The sequence below is a fragment of the Bison bison genome, unplaced genomic scaffold (assembly GCF_000754665.1).
Source record: "Bison bison bison isolate TAMUID 2011002044 unplaced genomic scaffold, Bison_UMD1.0 scf7180017864390, whole genome shotgun sequence".
Lineage (NCBI taxonomy): Eukaryota > Metazoa > Chordata > Mammalia > Artiodactyla > Bovidae > Bison > Bison bison.
Window position 1 is genome coordinate 1676857 of NW_011494962.1, and position 20554 is coordinate 1697410.

A 20554-nucleotide genomic window follows, 5' to 3' on the forward strand; every position below is an offset into this window, starting at 1 on the left:
TGCTGAGTTTTCCAAATTTGTTGGCATATTGACTGCAGTACTTTAACAGCATCATCTTTTAGGATTTGAAATAGCTCAGCTGGAATTTCTTCACCTCCACTAGCTTTGTTCATAGTGATGCTTTTTAAGGCCCTTTCACTTTATACTCTTGGATGTCTGGCTCTAGGTGAGTGATCACCATTGTTGGTGTCTGGATCATCTTTGCATGAAATGTTCCCTTGGCATCTCTAATTTCCTTGGAGAGATCTCTAGTCTTTCCCATTCTATTGTTTTCCTCTATTTCTTTGCATTAATCATTGGAGAAATGCTGATAAAATGAGAATTATCTCTTCACACCCATTAGGATGCTTATAGTGAAAAATCTAGAAAATAACAAATGTTGCAGAGAATAGGAGAACTTTGAAACCTCATACATTCATGTAAGAATGTAAAATGATACAGCCACTAGGCAAAACAGTTTGGGGGTTCCTGAAAAGGTTAAATATGTTGCTAATGGGGAGAGGGGTGAGGGAGAGATGGACTGAGAGTTTAGGGTCAGTAGATGCAAACTATTACACATGGAATGGATGGACAGCAGTGTCCTACTGTATAGCACACGGAATCATATTCAATGTCCTGGGATAAACCATAATGGAAAATAATATAAAAAAGAACATATATAGTTGGTGACACAGTGGTAAAGAATCTGCCTGCCAATATAGGAGATACAGGAGACACAGGTTTGATCCATGGGTCAGGAAGATCCCCTGGAGGAGAAAATGGCAACTCACTCCAGTATTCTTGCCTGGAGAATTCCGTGGACTGTGGAGCTTGGTGGGCTACACAGACCATGGAGTTGCAGCATTGGAAAAGACAGAACAACTGAGCACAGCACATAAGTGAGTCACTTTGCTGCTGAACAGAAGTTAATACAATGTTGTAAACCAACTATATATATTATATATATATATATATATATTGAAAGCTTCATATAGGAATTACCATATGACCCAGTAATTCCACTTTCAGACATATTCTGAAAATAGGGACACAGATAGTTGTACGCTAATATTTGTTGCAGAATATTCACAATACCAAAGGTATTTTGGAATACCTTTGGAATTTTACCCAGCCACAAAAAGGAATGAAGATCCAAAACATGCTACAACACGAAAACATTATGCTGAGTGGGAGAAGCCAGTCATAAAAGAACAAATTTTATATGATTTTACATGTATGAAGTATCTAGAATAAATCAATTAATAAAGCCAGAAAGTAGATTAGAGGTTCCAGGAAGTTGGGAGAGGGAGAATAGAGAGTTACAGCTGAGGGGGTACAGAGTTTTTGTTTGGGGTGACAGAGGTTTTGGAAATAGTGGTGATGGTTGTACAATACTGTAAATTTAACAATACCACAGAATTATACACTTAAAATGTTAAAGTGGAAAATGTTACATCATATATATTTTACTACAACAAAAAGATATTTTAAATAAATACATAAATTTGAACTGCACACCATAAGAGCATGCAGCATGGGAAGGACTAGAAGTAGACATAGCAAGCCAAATTTATTATTTTATTTGAAATAAAGAGAACGATATTTTAAAATCAGTATATGAAAATTTGTTATCAATAGTGAAGCACAAGCTGGAATCAAGATTGCCGGGAGAAATATCAATTACCTCAGATATGCAGATGACACCACCCTTATGGCAGAAGGGAAGAAGAACTAAAGCGCCTCTTGATGAAAGTGAAAGAGGAGAGTGAAAAAGTTGGCTTAAAACTCAACATTCAAAAAACGAAGATCATGACATCTAGTCCCATCACTTCGTGGCAAATGGATGGGGAAACAATGGAAACAGTGAGAGACTTTATTTTCTTGGGCTCCAAAATCACTGCAGATGGTGACTGCTGCTGCTGCTGACTGCAGCCATGAAATTAAAAGACACTTGCTCCTTAGAAGAAAAGCTATAACTAACCTGGACAGCATATTAAAAAGCAGACAAAGGTCCATCTAACAAAAGGTATGGTTTTACCAGGAGCCATGTATGAATATGAGAGTTGGACCATAAAGAAAGTTGAGTAGCAAAGAACTGATGCTTTTGAACTGTGGTGCTGGGGTCGCAAAGAGTTGGACATGACTGAGCAAATTGAACTGAACTGTGATGTTGGAGAAAACTCTTGAGTGTCCCTTGGGCTACAGGGAGACCAAACAAGTCAAACCTAAAGGAAATCAGTCTTGAATATTCACTGGAATGACTGATGCTGAAGCTGGAACTCCAATACTTGGGCCACCTGATGCAAAGAGCTGACTCTTTGGAAAAGACCCTGATGATGGGCAAGATTGAAGGCAGGAGGAGAAGTGGATGACGAATGATGAGATGGTTGGATGGCATCACCTACTCGATGGACATGAATTTGAGCAAGCTCCAGGTGTTGGTGATGGACAAGGAAGCCTGGAATGCTGCAGTCCTTGGGGTCACGAAGAGTCGGACATGACTGAGTTACTGAACTGAACTGAGTAGCAAAGGAGGGGAAAATTTATAAGAAAGCATGAGAAATAGAAAAAGAGAAATGAGAAGATAGAAAATTAATGAATTTAATTACAATAAGTGTAAAGATGTGTACTCGATCATAATTTTCAGATTCTAATATTAAAGCATTGAATATCAGAGATTTGTTTTCTACAGGACACAATAAAAGAAAAAATAGATACTGAAAATGAACAGATGGAAAATACATAATAAATATGAAGTGAAGTGAATATATATATAAATTTAAAGTGAAGAATTAGAGATTTTTAACATGCAAAAACATGTTAAAAACATGGAAAAATTAAAATTCAAGGTAAAAACCTGCATGAGTTACCAAAGAGTTTAATAACAGCAATAATAATAATGTAAAGAACATGGAAGCAAATGTAACTATCAACATTGTTTCAAGTTAAATGCAGCTATAAATGAAAGAATTTAATCATTGCAAATGTACATTTATAATCTATTTCAGATTGATTCATAATGAATATGAATATAGAGATACAATATCATTAACGTGATTCGTCTAATGAAAGTTAGATGAATCTAATCTAGTAGATCAATTCATCTAATTCACCCAATGATATTCTAATGAATATTGTAAACATGGCTCCATCTAATGCATATAAATTTGCAGCATCAAACTTCTTCCAAGTAAACATGACTATTCACAAAAATAGATCTTGTATTAGGCCAAATAAATCTTATCCTAGGCTAACTATCATGTAAATATGTTGCTTACCCAAATTCAATAAAATAAAATATCAATATGAAAAATTGCCTTTAACATAGCTCATATAGCTGAAAAATATTCTGTTAAATAATCTTTGAATTAAGAGGAAATTACAAAGAATATCTCAGGACTCTGTGCTGAACGACAATATAAGAACCATTTGTCAATGCTGTGGAATGTACCTAAACCAACAGGCAGAAAATAAATAGCTTTGAATTCATTTACAAAAAAAGAAAAATTGAAATAAAACTAGGAAAGGACAACTAACCTTTATTTTTAAGAATATAGCAAATGTATTATCTCAATTAAATTGAAACAGAAAAGAGAACTTGGCAAACCAGACATCTAGAGAAATCCCATCAGTCCAGAATACATAAAAATATGGAAAAACTAGTCTTTAGAATTATTTGAAGTTCATGACCCACCTGTCAGTGAAAGAAAAACCTTCAGATGCCAAAAATGGTGTGAAAGTACACATTCTGAGAGGAAAAAAAAAAAGTACTGAAAATAGAGCTTTGGGGGCATTTGGAATTAGAGCTAAAGTTTTAAAGTATTGTGTATGTAGGATAAGGTAACTAGTTTTGGTCTCTGCAAGGCTAGAATCGAGATTGGAGCCTATCCACAAGCCAGGACCCTTGAAAAAAAATCTGTTAAAGGGCAAACATGAAAATAATATATGCTCAGCAAAAGGTTAAAATTAGGGGACCTTATCTCTCAACCATGACACTGAACGAAAGGAGAATGTGGAGGTTTTTTGGTTCTGAGAATTTCTAACAATAGACTTGTATATGTGTATATTTGGGATTATGTAGTACTACCCATAGGGCTGCCCAGGTGGCGCCAGTGGTAAAGAATCTGCTTGCCAGTGCAGGAGACACAGTAGATGCCGGTTCGATCCCAGAGTTGGGAAGATCCCTTGGAGTAGGAAATGGCAACTCACTCCAGTATTCTCGCCTGGAAAATTCCATGGACAGAGGAACCTCGTGGGTTACAGTTAACAGCGTCACAAAGAGTCAGACACAACTAAGCACATGCACACACACCCCTATGGAGTACTACCCATAGAGCCTAAAACATTTCACACTGAAAATTTAATTTAAATAAGTTCAAGACTAACTTCATGTAAAATCACTGGATTTGAAAAATAGAAAGATTCATTTCATCAGTGTTCTGACCCTCTTTCCGCCATGATTACTGTTACTACATCAAAAATGCATTAGTTAAAAAAAAAATAGGGATCAGACAGTAAAAACAAAAGCAATCTTTTAAAGAATTAAAAACGCATACTTGGAAAAAACAAAAATGCATACTCAAGAGCAGCACTTTTGTATCTGCTTGTCATTCCCATGTTTTAAGTGTCAAGATTGATCACAGCTTTCTCTCAGCTTTTTTTCCTAAGATTTTGTGGTAAAAGATTGTCAATGCTCAGGAAAGTCAGGTAAGATGTAATGAGAAATATTGTTTTAGAGACTTATTCCCACCATCAACATCTTTACAGTGAGCAGTCTCCAGGTAGTTTTTTTTTTTTTTTTTTCCCTCTGGGGTTTGGGGCTGTAGAAAGAAGGAACTGCAAGAGAGGGAGTCAGACTGAGCCACTCAATTTGTGCATGGGATGAAAATCTCCTTGAAGAGTGGAATTCCTTGAAACGTAGTCAAAACCTTTATGGAAAATTTTGGTGACATTCAATAACACAGTTAAAACCAATGCAAGAAAGTAGTGTAAGTTGAAAGAGATCTTCAGGAATTTCTTCACTAGATTGTTTTCTAGGAACATCCATTTCTCCCTAAGCCTGTCAAGGAGTTCTGAGGAGCTTCTCTTTCTTCCAGCATTTTAATTGCTTCTGTACTCTCAAAAAAACTTGCTTTAGCTTGTTGTTTCCTAGAATTAGGATAAATGAGTGTCCCCAGGGATAGAGGGCAGTGATGGTCAGACCAAAAATAAACAACAGCTTGCTTTCTGACATAGTAGTGCATGATATTTCTATGGTAATGCCTATAAAATACAAAATAAAAAGGATGATAAAAGATATCAAAACTTTCATTGCTTTGATATGTGCTTCTGTGCTGGGGTCTCTGAATCCTGTGGCATTCAGTAGCATCCTCTGGTTGTGCCTCCGAAGGGAAATGAGCAATAAGATACATGTAATCAGGCATAGTATGAAGATGGTAAGGGTTCCAAGATTGAGCAAAATCTGGTTTCTAAAGAATTCACCTTTATGCACTTCAACTGAAAAGACTACACTTCTATTCTTTGCTCTAGAATCACTAATTATCTTCATAGTTAGTGGGAAAGTAACTAACCATGAAATAAGCAAGTATCCCATCAGAAGGAGAAGAACCCTTTTGATGTCACTCCTCAACCAGAGAAAAATGTGGTGGGAAAAATTGGCTATCTTCAGGAAATAGAAGATGCTGAGGCTGGTGGCAAAAAAGACACTTGCTGGATTCAGAATTACCCATGAGTAAGTAATACAGTCAATTAGGTAACCAGAGGAATACATTTCTGGAGAAAAAATCTTCACAAATCCATCGGTAGTTATTAACCCTATCAGGCAAATTCTGGAAGTAGCCAATCCCATGAGAATAAAGCTGATAGTAGAAAACTTCTTGTTCTTCACACATTCAATGAAGTATGCAAGTCCAATAAATCCATCCCCTAAAACCCCCAATATTGACTCACTAACTGCTACAAAAATGAGGAGGCCTTCCAGTACACTCAGCATATCTGCCAGTCCCTAATATTATTTCTGTTCCATCAATCTTAAATTACCTGCTGCAGAATGAGGGAGGCATGTATTGCTGCTTGATGGAAGAATGATTTTCTTCTCTTTCATTAATAAAGAATTGCAAGTGCCCACATTACTGCCTTGTGATAGAATCCAAAATAGCTTCAGGGAGACCCCTCCAGTTATGTCTATAAAATTTAGCTAGTCTAGAGAATGTGTGTCAAGACTGAACACCTTCCTTAATTTGTTAAGATGCAAATAAAACTTTCTGTTTCATGGATTCTACTTGTCCTCCTGAGACTATTTTGCATTTGTTACCCTGGATTGTACAATAGGAGTGGCAAGCAGATGCCTACAGAAAACAGAGCAGAATAGAAAGAAAAATTGAACTTCACCTTTTTCAGTGTCAGCATTAACACCGTCATTTATTTTGTGTTAATAATGACAGTTTAGATATATAAAGCAAAAATAGTGTAAAAAAGGAAGAAGAGATGTGTGAAATTAGCATGAAATTAGTAGTCATTTATCTCTATGAGTAGATGAAAGCTGCTTCTTTGAGAAGATCAATAAAAATGATTAGCCTTTCGCCATCCTGAGAAAAAAAGGGGCCGGAAGTGAAACAGGGTATAATAACTGACCCCCATGGACATTTAAAGGAATATTACAAGCATTGCTGTGTCCACAAATTTGTTAAATTAGATGAACTCTGTCAATTCTTTGAAAAATAACAACTGAAAAAACTCACACAAGAAGAAATAGGTAATGCAAATAGGCCTAAATCTATTTTAATCAAAAAGCTAATCATAAGCTTCCATAACAGAAAGCACCGGGCACAGGTGGAGTTACTGGTAAATTCTAACAAACATTTATGAAATATTGTACTAATTGTCTTTAGTCTCTTTCAAAAAACAGAAGCAGAGGGAATATTTTACAACTCAGTCTAAGGTCAGCCTTATCATAATACCAAAACCAGACAAAGACTGAAGCTAGAAGCTAAAACTACAGACCAGTATCACTCATGACAATAGATGTGAAAATTTTCAACCTCATATTAGCAGATAAAATCCAACAATGTATACAAAATAATTGTATAGCACAAACAAGTGGGATTAAGCCTGAGTACACAAACTGGTTCAATATTTGAAAATCATTTAATGTAATTCATCATCTCAACAAACAAACAAACAAAATCACACAATATATCAAAAGCTGTTTAAATTCATTTGATAAAATCCAACTATCATTCATGATAAAAAAAAAAAATCAACCTGATGAAGACTATCTATAACAAGCCTAGAGCTGGAACTGCACTTAATGCTGAAATATTCAAAGTTTTTCTAACAATATAAGGTACAAGGCAAAGTTAACCTCTCTCACCACTCCTTTTCAGCATGTACTGGAAATTCTAGCTAATGCAATAGAAAAAAACAGAAATAAGAGGTATACAGGTTGGGATGGAAGAAATGAAACTACCTTTTACTGTAGTTGACATGAACATCTATGTAGAAAATACAAAAGCGGTGATCAAAACACTCCTGAAATTAATAAGTAATTATTATAGCAACATAGTAAGATATAAAGTTAAGAGACAAAAATCAATTGCTTTCTTATACACCAGCAGTGAACACGAGGAATTTAAAATTAAAAACACAATACCATTTCCATAGCATCCAAAAATTGAAGTGCATAGGTATAAATATAACAAAATAAGTACAAAACTTCTTTGAGGAAAACTATAAAACTCTGATAAATGAAAATAAAGAACTAAATAACTGTAACAATGATCCATGTTCATTGATAGGAAGACTCAGTATTTTCAAAACGCCAGTTCTTCTACACTTGATCTATAGATTCAGTACAATCCCAATCTAAATCATAGCATGTTATCTTGTTGATACTGACAAATTGATTTTAAAGTTCATTCAATTCAATTCAACTTGGTCACTCAGTCATGTCCAACTCTTTGCGACCCCATGAATCACAGCATGCCAGGCCTCCCTGTCCATCATCAACTCCCGGAGTTCACTCAAACTCATGTCCATCCAAGTCAGTGATGCCCTCCAGCCATCTCATCTTCTGTTGTCCCCTTTTCCTCCTGCCCCCAATCCCTCCTAGCATCAGAGTCTTTTCCAATGAGTCAACTCTTCACATGAGGTGGCCAAAGTACTGGAGTTTCAGCTTTAGCATCACTCCTTCCAAAGAACAACCAGAACTGGTCTCCTTCAGAATGGACTGGTTGGATCTCCTTGCAGTCCAAGGGACTCTCAAGAGTCTTCTCCAACACCACAGCTCAAAAGCATCAATTCTTCGGCGCTCAGCTTTCTTCACAGTCCAACTCCCACATCCATACATGACTACTGGAAAAACCATAGCCTTGACTAGATGGACATTTGTTGGCAAAGTAATATCTCTGCTTTTGAATATGCTATCTAGGTTGGTCATAACTTTCCTTCCAAGGAGTAAGCATCTTTTAATTTCATGGCTGCAGTCACCATCTGCAGTGATTTTGGAGCCCCAAAAAATAAAGTCTGACACTGTTTTCACTGTTTCCCCATCTATTTCCCATGAAATGATAGGATCAGATGCCATGATCTTTGTTTTCTGAATGTTGAGTTTAAGCCAACTTTTTCACTCTCCTCTTTCACTTTCTTCAAGGGGCTTTTTAGTTCCACTTCACTTTCTGCCATAAGGGTGATGTCATCTGCATATCTGAGGTTATTGATATTTCTCCCAGCAATCTTAATTCCAGCTTGTGCTTCTTCCAGCCCAGTGTTTCTCATGATGTACTCTGCATAGAAGTTAAATAAGCAGGGTGACAATATACAGCCTTGACATACTCCTTTTCCTATTTGGAACCAGTCTGTTGTTCCATGTCCAGTTTTAACTGTTGCTTCCTGACCTGCATATAGGTTTCTCAAGAGGCAGGTCAGGTAGTCTGGTATTCCCATCTCTTGAAGAATTTTCCACAGTTTATTCTGATCCACACAGTCAAAGGCTTTGGCATAGTCAATAAAGCAGAAATAGATGTTTTTCTGGAACTCTCTTGCTTTTTCCATGATCCATCGGATGTTTGCAATTTGATCTCTGGTTCCTCTGCCTTTTCTAAAACCAGCTTGAACATCTGGAAGTTCACGGTTCACGTATTGCTGAAGCCTGGCTTGGAGAATTTTGAGCACTACTTTACCAGCGTGTGAGTTGAGTACAATTGTGCGGTAGTTTGAGCATTCTTTGGCATTGCCTTTCTTTTGGGATTGGAATGAAAACTGACCTTTTCCAGTCCTGTGGCCACTGCTGAGTTTTCCAAATTTGCTGGCATATTGAGTGCAGCACTTTCATAGCATCATCATTCAGGATTTGAAATAGCTCAACTGGAATGCCATCACCGCCACTAGCTTTGTTTGTAGTGATGATTTAAAGTTCATATGAAATATCAAAAGACCCAGAATAGCCAACATAATATCGGGGGAGAAGAATAAAGTCAGAGAATTGACACTTGCTGAGGTCAAGACTTAAACAAGACAATGTGATATTAGCTAAAAAAAGACATCTAAATGGAACAGAATAGAAAGCCCATAAATAGACCCACATAAGTATATATATATCAATTGTCCTTTAACAAAAGAGCAAAAGCAATACAATGGAACAGTCTTTACAACAAGGAGTGCTAGAACAATCAGACATCCACATGCAAAAAGTAAAATTAGGCACATACCTTATGTTATTTACAAATATTAATTTAAAGCACATCATAGACCAAAATATAACCCAAAAGCTACAGAATTCATAGTAGATAACATAGTAGAAAATCTAGATGATCTTGGGAATGGCAATCACTTTTTAGATAAAAACACCACAGGCAAAATCTATGAAAGAGTTAATTGACAAGCTAGACTTCATTAAAATAAATAATTTCTGCTTTGCAAAAGACACTGTCAAGAGAAGGAAAAGACAAGCCAAAGATAGGGATAAAATATTTGCAGAAAACATATCTAATAAAATAAAATCTTCCAGAATATATAAAGAAATCATAATGCTAAACAAAAAGTAGATACGCTACGCTACGCTAAGTCACTTCAGTCGTGTCCGACTCTGTGCGACCCCATGACAGCAGCCCACCAGGCTCCCCCGTCCCTGGGATTCTCCAGGCAAGAACACTGGAGTGGGTTGCCATTTCCTTCTCCAATGCATGAAAGTGAAAAGTGAAAGTGAAGTTGCTCAGTTGTGTCCGACTCTTAGCGACACCATGGATTGCAGCCTACCAGGCTCCTCCGTCCATGGGATTTTCCAGGCAAGAGTACTGGAGTGGGGTGCCATTGCCTTCTCCAAAAAAAGTAGATAAGAAACCTGCTTAAGAACTGGGCAAAAATTTAAACATACACTCCATAGAAGCAGAAAGACAGGGGTCAAATTATATTCTTCTGGCATCAGGTCCCCGATCCAAGTGCAGAATAAGGCCCTGAATGATTTCGATACCCTGGAATGAAGTAGCAATTATTCTTGGTTTAAATAAGATTTCTGTCTCCAGCAGAGTGTGAATAATAAAACAGATTCAGTTGCCATTGGCATATATTGTAACCTCCAGGAAAGGAGCTCTAGGGAAGACCTTCAAGGTCAACACAATACAGAAGTAAATAACCTGAGTCCTTGGTGATGGACTGGAACACTCTCTCCTTCAGATGCCTAGGCAGATGAGATAATTTCCTTATAGTTAACACTAGTTTGAGATAAGACTTTTTACAGTCAAAAGCTTCCTAATTAATATATGTCCCCCAAATATTGCTAATATGTACATATTTCCAGGTACCAGTTCATGCTGAATGTAATAAAGCATGATGTTTCCTATGCCTTAGGAATATTAACAATTAATGAGTAATTCTTTTTATCTGTGGAAACTTCATTCAGTATATAAAAGTAATATAAATGAGAACATATTATATTTGCAATCATCTAGAATTATTGATTAAACTAACTTCATCCAACAGGGAGCATAAGTAGGAAAATAGTTCTATACATTGTTTAAAAAGTCCTCAGATTTTCTCTATCCTCTTTTCAAAGAAAACTCATTTTCAGTGTTACCATACAAACTAAGATGCAAATGTCACATGTTTAGCATAAATAGGATTTCCATTTTACCAGGAACAGAAATTTCATGCAAAGTAGACAGCATTTTCATGGTAACCAAATCTCAGCCATTAGAAATATACTTTGGAAAGGAAAATTTCCAAGTTGACTAGGATCTTATATCCAAAGCATATGAGAGGAAGACAGTCTTGTCTCTCTAGGGACATTTTCTTCTTCTATGGCCTATCCTGGCCTCACTGATGTTCCAAGTTGACAACATTCTCAGGTCACATCTGAGTAGATTAGAATTTTGGAAGCTGGAAGCAAATTTCAAGTAGGAAACTACTGGCCCATTCACTCCTTCCTTATAAACCTCCAACTTTTATTAGGGTGACAGAGTAGGTTGAATTGTGTCTCATGCCAAAAGGTATACCCAAAAGCTAACCCCTGGTATCCGTAAATGTGTTCTTATTTGGAAAAGGGGTCTATGCAAATGTAGGATTCGAGTGGAATCTAAATATTATGACTGGTTGTCCTTAGGAGAGAGAGGAAGAATCAACATACAGAAAGAAGAAGACCATGAGAACCAGGAGGCAGGGATAGGGGTTACTACTTCTACCATTAAAGGACTATCAGGGAGTACCAGAAGGTGGAAGAGGCAAGAAAGAATTCTGTAGAGCCTTCAGAGAGAGTGTATTCCTACTGATCCCTTCATTTCAGACTTCTAGACTCCAGAACTGTGAGGAATAAATTTCTGTTTCTTGAAGGCAGTAAATCTTTGATAATTTCTTACAGCAGTCCTGGAAAACTAATACAGATGTTTCTATTATTGAAAAAATAATTAACAAACACTTTTTAGTTAAAACAATGAAATTTTACGTGAAAAGCTTCATGAATTTTTACTAACTGCATACATTCCTATAACACACCCTAGACCAAGAAGCAGACACAATCTACTCCCCAGAAGACAACCCCCTAGTTACAACCTCACAGTCTCCCACTTTTTTGTACTTTTATGTACAAACTCATAAAGAACATAAATTTAGTTTCTTTCTTTCACATCCAGTTTTCAAGATTCATCTATATGTTTACATATAATTGTAGCTCATTTATCCTCACTGCTATACTATACAGCCATGGAAGCCTGTCTTTTGGCAGTAGGGTGAATGAGCTGTGCATTATCCAGTTGTTTTATTTCTCTTGCATAATCTTAAATGTCCCCTTCTTCCTTTTTCTTTAGCCACTCAGCTTCTCTAGGGCATTTTTCCATTCTTCGTTTCTCTCCTCTTTCAAAAGCAATCCTCAGGAGACAGACATCTCAAACTGTGTATTTTCAAGTTTCTTCCCTCCTTGCTATGACCTGCTAGGATTCTTGTTCAATATTTTCACATTTAGAATGACTATTTTTTCTTCATAAAGTAATTTTAGTCAAGTCTTAAGTCCTCATTCCATAATTAAGTCTTCCATAAAATTTTTCCAGGAAGCTCTCATGATATTGTCAGGACCACCACGAATCTCCATAAGGGGATAGAGCAGAGTTGATTCTCTTCATTGCTTACTGATTCACTTCCTTTAATATTCTTTGTAATAAACCAGTAATCTACTGAGTACACACATCTTCTGAGTTTTGTGAGCCAATCTAGCAAATTAATCTAATTCAAGCAGGGGTTTGTTGGAATCTCCAATTTATAGCCAATAAGTCAAAAGCACATGTAACAACCTGAGCTTACAACTGGCATCTGAAGTGGGGGTAGTCTTGTGGGACTGAGCCCTTAACCTATGAAATCTGATGCCATCTTCAGGTTGGTAAGGGCAGAGTTGAGACAATTGCTTGGTGAGGTTGGGAAGACTCCCATACATCAGAATTCGGTGTCAGAATCAATAAATACACATCTACAAGATTACTCATAGTACTACTGTTTGTAGTTGCAAGATATCAGAAACAAATGAACATATACACAGAACCTGTTGGATCAACTCTGGTACATTCAGGCAATGGAGTACTAAAAAGGTGTGAAAAAGAATGAGAAACAATTTCACAATTGGATGCAGTGATTTCTCACATATGATAAAAGCATTGTGCAAACTATATTTTATATAAGGAATATGGAAAATTTAATATTCACGTGCTTATTTTTTCAAAAATAAAATTAGGAGGAAAAATGCAGAAATGAATGAGATTGATAATTTATAGGGAGAAATTCAAAATGAGATAGAAGTTATGGAAGTGAAAAATATATTCTCAGTATGCTTTTTGTGTAATTTTGACACTTGAAATGATGTTAATATTTTAAATTAAACATATAAAATAAAGGCTGGGGAAAAAACCTAAAACAGACTCATTAAGAAACAAATCTCACTTTTTCAAATGAATATAAACATGCTAAAGGAAAAGAAAGAGAACTTACCAAAGTAACTTTGGAACACAGTAGTATTTAGACTTTGTGCCCTGATACAGTCATGTATTAAAAAGCATATTAAAAAGCAGAGACATAACTTTGCCAATAAAGGTCCATCTAGTCAAAGCTATAGTTTTTCCAGCAGTCATGTATGTCTGTGAGAGTTGGACTATAAAGAAAGCTGAGTGCCAAAGAATTGATGCTTTTGAACTGTGGTCTTGGAGAAGACTTTTTTTTTTTCTTTTTGGAGAAGACTCTTGAGAGTCCCTTGGACTGCAAGATCCAACCAGTCAATCCTAAAGGAAATCGGTCTTGAATATTCATTGGAAGGACTGATGCTGAAGCTGAAACTCCAATCCTTTGTCCACCTGATGCGAAGAAATGACTCATTGGAAAAGACACTGATTGAGGGATCTTTTGATTTGAGGGCGGGAGAAGGGGATGACAGAGGATGAGATGGTTGGATGGCATCATTGACTCAATGGACATGAGTTTCACCAAGCTCTGGAAGTTGGTGACGGACTGGGAAGCCTGGAGTCCTGCAGTCCATGGGGTCGCAAAGAGTTGGACACGACTGAGCTACTGAACTGAACTGAAAGAAAATAAAGAAAAGTGAAGTTGCTCAGTCGTGTCCAACTCTTTGCGACTCCATGGACTGTAGCCTACCAGGTTCCTCTGTCTATGGGATTTTCCAGGCAAGAGTACTTGAGGGGTTGCCTTTCCCTTCTCTAGGGGATCTTCCCCACCCAGGGATTGAACCTGGGTGTCCTGCATTGCAGGCAAGACGCCTTACTGTCTGAGCCGCCAGGGAAGCTGAACTGAACTGATAGTCATATATGAGCTGCAACAAAGTACTTAACTGTAGTTAATAGTGTCTTCTTCCTCCCTTCCTTACTTCCTTTCCTCCCCTCCTTCTCTCTCCTTCTTCTTTCCTTTCTCCCTTCATTCCTTCTTTCTTTTTTCATTCTTTCTTTCCCTCTCTCTCTTCCTTTCTTCCCCCTTTCTCTTCCTTCTAGAAGTGGTATGAGTTAACAAATCTGAAACTAACTTCAGGATATATTAGAAAGAAGAAAGTGAAAGTAGCTCAGTTGTGTCCAACTCTTTGCAACCTCATGGACTATAGCCTGCCAGGCTCCTCCATCCGTGGGATTTTCCAGGCAAGAATACTAGGGTGGGTTGCCATTCCTTCTACAGGGGATTTTCCTGACCCAGGAATTAAACCCAGGTTTCCTGTATTGCAGGCAGACTCTACTGCCTGAGACACCATGGAAATACTCAGTGAATGTTCAGTTAAGCTCAATCCAGTCTCTCAGTCATGTCTGGCTCTTTGTGACCCCATGGACTGCAGCACGACAGCCTTCCCTGTCCATCACCAACTCTTGGAGCCTACTCAAACTCATGTCCATCAAGTCAGTGATGCCATCCAACCATCTCATTCTCTGTTGTCCCCTTCTCCTTCCACCTTTAATCTTTCTAAGCATCAAGGTCTTTCCCAATGAGTCAGTTCTTCGCATCAGGTGGCCAAAGTATTGGAGTTTCAGCTTCAGCATCAGTACTTCCAATGAATATTGAGGACTGATTTCCTTTGGGATTGACTAGTTGGATCTCCTTGCAGTCCAAGGGACTCTTGAGATTCTTCTCCAACTCCACAGTTCAAAAGCATCAATTTTTTGGCGCTCAGCTTTCTTTTTGGTCCAACTCTCACATCCATACATGACTACTGGAAAAACCATAGCTTTGACTAGATGGACCTTTGTTGGTAAAGTAATGTCTCTGTTTTTTAATATGCTGTTTAGGTTGGTCATAGCTTCTCTTCCAAGGAGCAAGTGTCTTTTAATTTCATGGCTGCAGTCACCATCTGCAGTGATTTTGGAGCCCACCAAAATAAAGTCTGTCAATACTGGATTGGGTAGTCTTTCCCTTCTCCAGGGGAGCTTCCCAACCCAGGTATCAAACTCAGGTCTCCCTCACTACAGGTGGATTCTTTACCAGCTGAGCCAAAAGGGAAGCCCTAGAATACTGGAGTGGGTAGCCTTTCCCTTCTCCGGGGGATCTTCCCAACTCAGGGATTGAACCCAAGTCTCCCACACTGCAGGTGGATTCTTTACCAAATGAGCTACCAGGGAAGCCCTCAGTGTATATTAGGACTGAATAAATGACTATATAAACTGAATAAAGCAAGATCCATATTTTTCATGGTTAAAGAGAGGATTTGCAACATGGCAAAAAGGAAGACTGTAGTTTTGAATTGCAGTAGAGACACAAACATAGACACATCATACATTACAAATAGAGAGATACATAGACGCAGAGAGGGAGAAAGAAGTAAGTGGGTGGGCGTAATGTTTATATCCAGCCAAATCTTGGTTTTCAAATACCCTTTTTCCCTCAAATAAATGAGGATTTCTTGGATAAATAGTGAACCCAAGGCTGGATGAGGAAAACACAAAGCAAGCCTGAAATGTTTTGGTTTGTGAGAACATAAGGAAACATGAAGGAAGAACGGGGCCATGTCAAAAGGACACAGGAGACAATTTGAAGTTCTCACTTGACAAATCTAGAGAAATGTAGGCATTAAAATAAATAAGAGAAATACTATAATAATATTTCTTTGAGTGTGTGTGTGTGAAGAACTATCAATGCTTCAGGGAATTCAAGTAAAATACAAAGAGAAATTTTGTTTAGAGGCTTATCCACCAATGACATCTTTATAATCAATAGTCTCCAAGCTGTTTTTGGCCTAGGGTTGGGTGGGAGAAACCACTGCAAGGGAAGGAAAGTGCCTGAGCCACTCAATTTGTGTATGGGATTAAAATCTCATTGAAAATTGACATTACCTGAGACATAGTCAAAATCTTTTTGTAAGATTTTAGTTATGTTCAATAACACAGTTAAAAACACTGCAAGAAACCAGTGTAAGAGAAACAGATCTTGAGGAATTTCATTACTAGGCTAACTTTTTGTGGTATCCATTTCTCCCCAAGCCTGTCATGGAGTTCTAAGAAGTTTTTCTTTCTCCTAGCACTTTAATAGCTTCAGTACCCTCAAAGAGGCTTGGTTAAGCTTGCTGTTTCCAAGAATTAGGATAAATGAGTGTCCACAGGGATAGAGGATAGTGGTTGTCATACCAAAAATAAATAGCAGTTTGTTTTCAGGCACTGTCACACTTAATATTTGTATGGCAGTGCCTACAAAATACAGGATAAAGAGGATGATAAAAGACACCAAAATCTTCATTGCTTTGATGTGTGCTTCTGTACTGGGGTCTCTGAATCCTGTGGCATTCAATTGTATCCTCCTGTTGTGCCTCCAAAGGGAAGTGATTATTAAGAAACATGTAATCAGGCATAGTACAAAGACAAGAAATGTTCCAAGATTGAACAAAATCTGATTTATAAAGTATTCACTTTTATGCATGGTGACCAACCCGGTTGTGCTTCTGTTCTTCATAATATTATTAATAAAAGGCATTGTAATGTTTGGAAAAGTAAATAACCATGAAATGGGCAAACATCCCATTAGAAGAAGAATCTCAGTGATGTGACCCTTCAGCCAGAGAAAAATGCAGTGGGAAAAGTTGGCTATTTTCAGGAAGTAGAAGATGCTGAGGCTAGTGGTAAACCAGACACTTGATTGATTCATAATTATCCATAAGTAAGCTATATATTGACTTAGATTACCAGACAAATAAATATCTGGAGAAAACACTCTCACATATGCATCTGTAGTTATTATCCATATCAGACAAAATCTGGAAGAGGCTAAGCCAGTGAGAATAAGGCTGAGTGTAGAGATCTTCTTATTTTTCACACAGTTAATGCAGTTTACTAGTCCAATAAACCCATTCCCTAAAACCCCCAATACTGACTCATTAACTGCTACAAAAAGGAGGAGGCCTTCTACTATACTCAGCATGTCTGCCAATCCTTAATCGTATTCCTGTTTCATTAATTTTCTTTTTTTTGTTTGTTTGTTTCATTAATTTTCAATTACCTGCTGCAGAAAAAGGCAGATATTGCTGCTTTGTGGTAGAATGATTTTCTTCTCTTTCATTTCATAAAGACTTAAAAGCACACCAATTGCTGCCTTGACATGGAATCCAAAACAGCTTGACAGAGACCCCTCCAGTTATGTCTATAAAATTTAGTTAATCAATGTGTGTCCTGACCTAATGCCTACCCATAATTTGTTAAGATGCAAATAAATGTTTCTGTTTCCTGAAATCTACTTGTCCTCCTGAGACTATTTTGCATAGTTACCCTGGATTGTGCAGTAGGAGTGCCAAACACATTCCTACAGAAATCAGAGCAGAATAAATAATTGAAATTTTCAGTGTCACCTTTGATGTCATTTATATTGTGTTAATAATGACAAAAAAGATATATAGAGCAAAAACAGTGTGTAGATGAGATGGATGAATTTAGCCATTGTAGACACAAGTTGCTTCTTTGAAAACATCAAGAAAGTTGATTAGCGTGACCAAAGCCTCATGCTAACTAACAGGCTTCCCAGGTGGCTTAGTGATAAAAAATGTGCCTGGCAATGTAGGAGACTCAGAATACATGGGCTTGATCCCTGGGTTGTGAAGATCCCCTGAAGAACGAAATGGGTGCCCACTCCAGTATTCTTGCCTGGAGAAATCCATGGACAGCTGAGCCTGGAGGGTTACAGTCCATGGGGACACGAAGAGTCAGACTTAACAACTGAGTGCACACTTAAGTGTGCTAAGAATAAAAAAAAAAAAAAATGCCAGAAGTGAAATGTGGTATCATAACTGGTCCCATGGACTTTTAAAGGAATATTACGAGCAATTTATGTCCCCATTTTGAAAAACTAGATGAAATGTATCAATTCTTTGAAAAGTACCAGTTGTCAAAACTCACACAAGAAGAAATAGAAATGTGAATAGGCCTACATTTGATATTAAAATAAGGGTTGATTAATAAACTTCAAATTTAGAAAACAACAGGCCCAGGTGGAGTCACTAGTAAATCATCATAAACCTTAAAGAAATATTATAGTAATTCTCTCCAGTCTCTTTCAAAGGATAGAAGCAGAGGGAATGATTTCCAACTCATTCTAAGTTCAGTATTGTCCTAATACCAAAATCAGACATAGACATTACTGGAAGATAAAACTACAGACCAATATCTCTCGTGACCACAGATGTGAAAATTCTCATTGCAATACAACATTAATCCAAAAATGTATAAAAAATATATCGCACAAACCAATGGTATTTAGGCTGAATATACAAACCGGTTCAACATTTGAAAATAAAACTGGCCCAGTTTTTAACTAGGTTGAGTATCATGAATTCTTTTTATACTCTGGATAATAGTTGTTTATGTCTTTTGCAAATATTTTACCCAGTCTGTGGCTTGTCTTTTCTTTTTCTTGACTGTGTCTCTTGCAAAGCAGAGAGGAAAAAAAAAAAATCCAGTTGCTATTGGCAATTATCTTGTAACCCCCAAAGAGAGGAGGTCTAGGACGAAGGCCAACAAAATAGAGGCAAATAACCTGAGCCTTGGTCATGGACTGGAACCTTCTCCCCTTTAGATACCTAGGTAAGTGAAAAAATTAATTTCCTTATAGATTACACTAGTTTGAGACAAGATATTTTTTAATTTATTTTTTTATTGCAGGATAATTGCTTTACAGAATTTTGCTGTTTTCTGCCAAACCTCAACATGAATCAGCCATAGGTATACATATATCCCCTCCCTTTTGAACCTCCCTCCCATCTCCCTCCCCATCCCACCCCTCTAGGTTGATACAGAGCCTCTGTTTGAGTTTCCTGAGCTGTACACCAAATTCCCATTGGCTATCTATTTCGAAAATGGTAATATAAGTTTCCACGTTACTCTTTCCATACACCTCACCCTCTCCTCTCCTCTTCTCATGTCCTGAAGTCTATTCTCTGTCTGTTTCTCCTTTGCTGCCCTGCAAATCAGTTCTTCAGTACCATTTTTCTAGATTCCATATATGTGTATTAGAATATGACATTTATCTTTCTCTTTTCTGACTCACTTCACTCTGTATAATAGGTTCTAGGTTCATCCACCTCATTAGATCTGACTCAAATGCATTCATTTTTATGGTTGAGTAATATTCCACTGGAGAAGGGAATGGCAAACCACTTCAGTATTCTTGCCTTGAGAACCCCATGAACAGTATGAAAAGGCAAAATTATAGGATACTGAAAGAGGAACTCCCCAGGTCAGTAGGTGCCCAATATGCTACTGGAGATCAGTGGAGAAATAACTCCAGAAAGAATGAAGGGATGGAGCCAAAGCAAAAAGAGTACCCAGCTGTGGATGAGACTGGTGATAGAAGCAAGGTCCGATGCTGTAAAGAGCAATATTGCATAGGAACCTGGAATGTCAGGTCCATGAATCAAGGCAAATTGGAAGTGGTCAAACAGGAGATGGCAAGAGTGAACATCGATATTCTAGGAATCAGCGAACTGAAATGGACTGGAATGGGTGAATTTAACTCAGATGACCATTATATCTACTACTTCGGGCAGGAATTCCTCAGAAGAAATGGAGTAGCCATCATGGTCAACAAAATAGTCCAAAATGCAATACTTGGATGCAATCTCAAAAATGACAGAATGACCTCTGTTCATTTCCAAGGCAAACCATTCAATATCACAGTAATCCAAGTCTATGCCCCAACCAGTAACACTGAAGAAGCTGAAGTTGAACGGTTCTATGAAGACCTACAAGACCTATTAGAACTAACGCCCAAAAAAGATGTCCTTTTCATTATAGAGGACTGGAATGCAAAAGTAGGAAGTCAAGAAACACCTGGAGTAACAGGCAAATTTGGCCTTGGAATACGGAATGAAGCAGGGCAAAGACTAATAGAGTTTTGCCAAGAAAATGCACTGGTCATAACAAACACCCTCTTCCAAGAACACAAGAGAAGACTCTATACATGGACATCACCAGATGGTCCACACCGAAATCAGATTGATTATATTCTTTTTTTTTAATATGTTGCTACTTAATGAAACCTATATTTATTTATTTTTTTTAAAATTTTTTTTTTTTAATTTCAGGTATACACGTGCTCCCCATCCTGAACCCTCCTCCCTCCCCCCTCCCCATACCAT

At 37.4% G+C, this 20554-nt stretch overlaps 2 protein-coding genes across 2 annotated transcripts; both read right to left on the reverse strand.

Annotated features, from left to right (window-relative positions):
* Positions 1–5041: 5041 nt before the first annotated feature.
* LOC105002153 (taste receptor type 2 member 10-like) lies at positions 5042–5971 on the reverse strand. Its single transcript, XM_010858672.1, has one exon. The coding sequence runs from the start codon at positions 5969–5971 to the stop codon at positions 5042–5044; it is 930 nt and encodes a 309-aa protein (XP_010856974.1).
* A 10481-nt stretch (positions 5972–16452) lies between these two features.
* On the reverse strand, positions 16453–17349 carry LOC105002154 (taste receptor type 2 member 10-like). Its single transcript, XM_010858673.1, has one exon. The coding sequence runs from the start codon at positions 17347–17349 to the stop codon at positions 16453–16455; it is 897 nt and encodes a 298-aa protein (XP_010856975.1).
* Positions 17350–20554: the final 3205 nt, after the last annotated feature.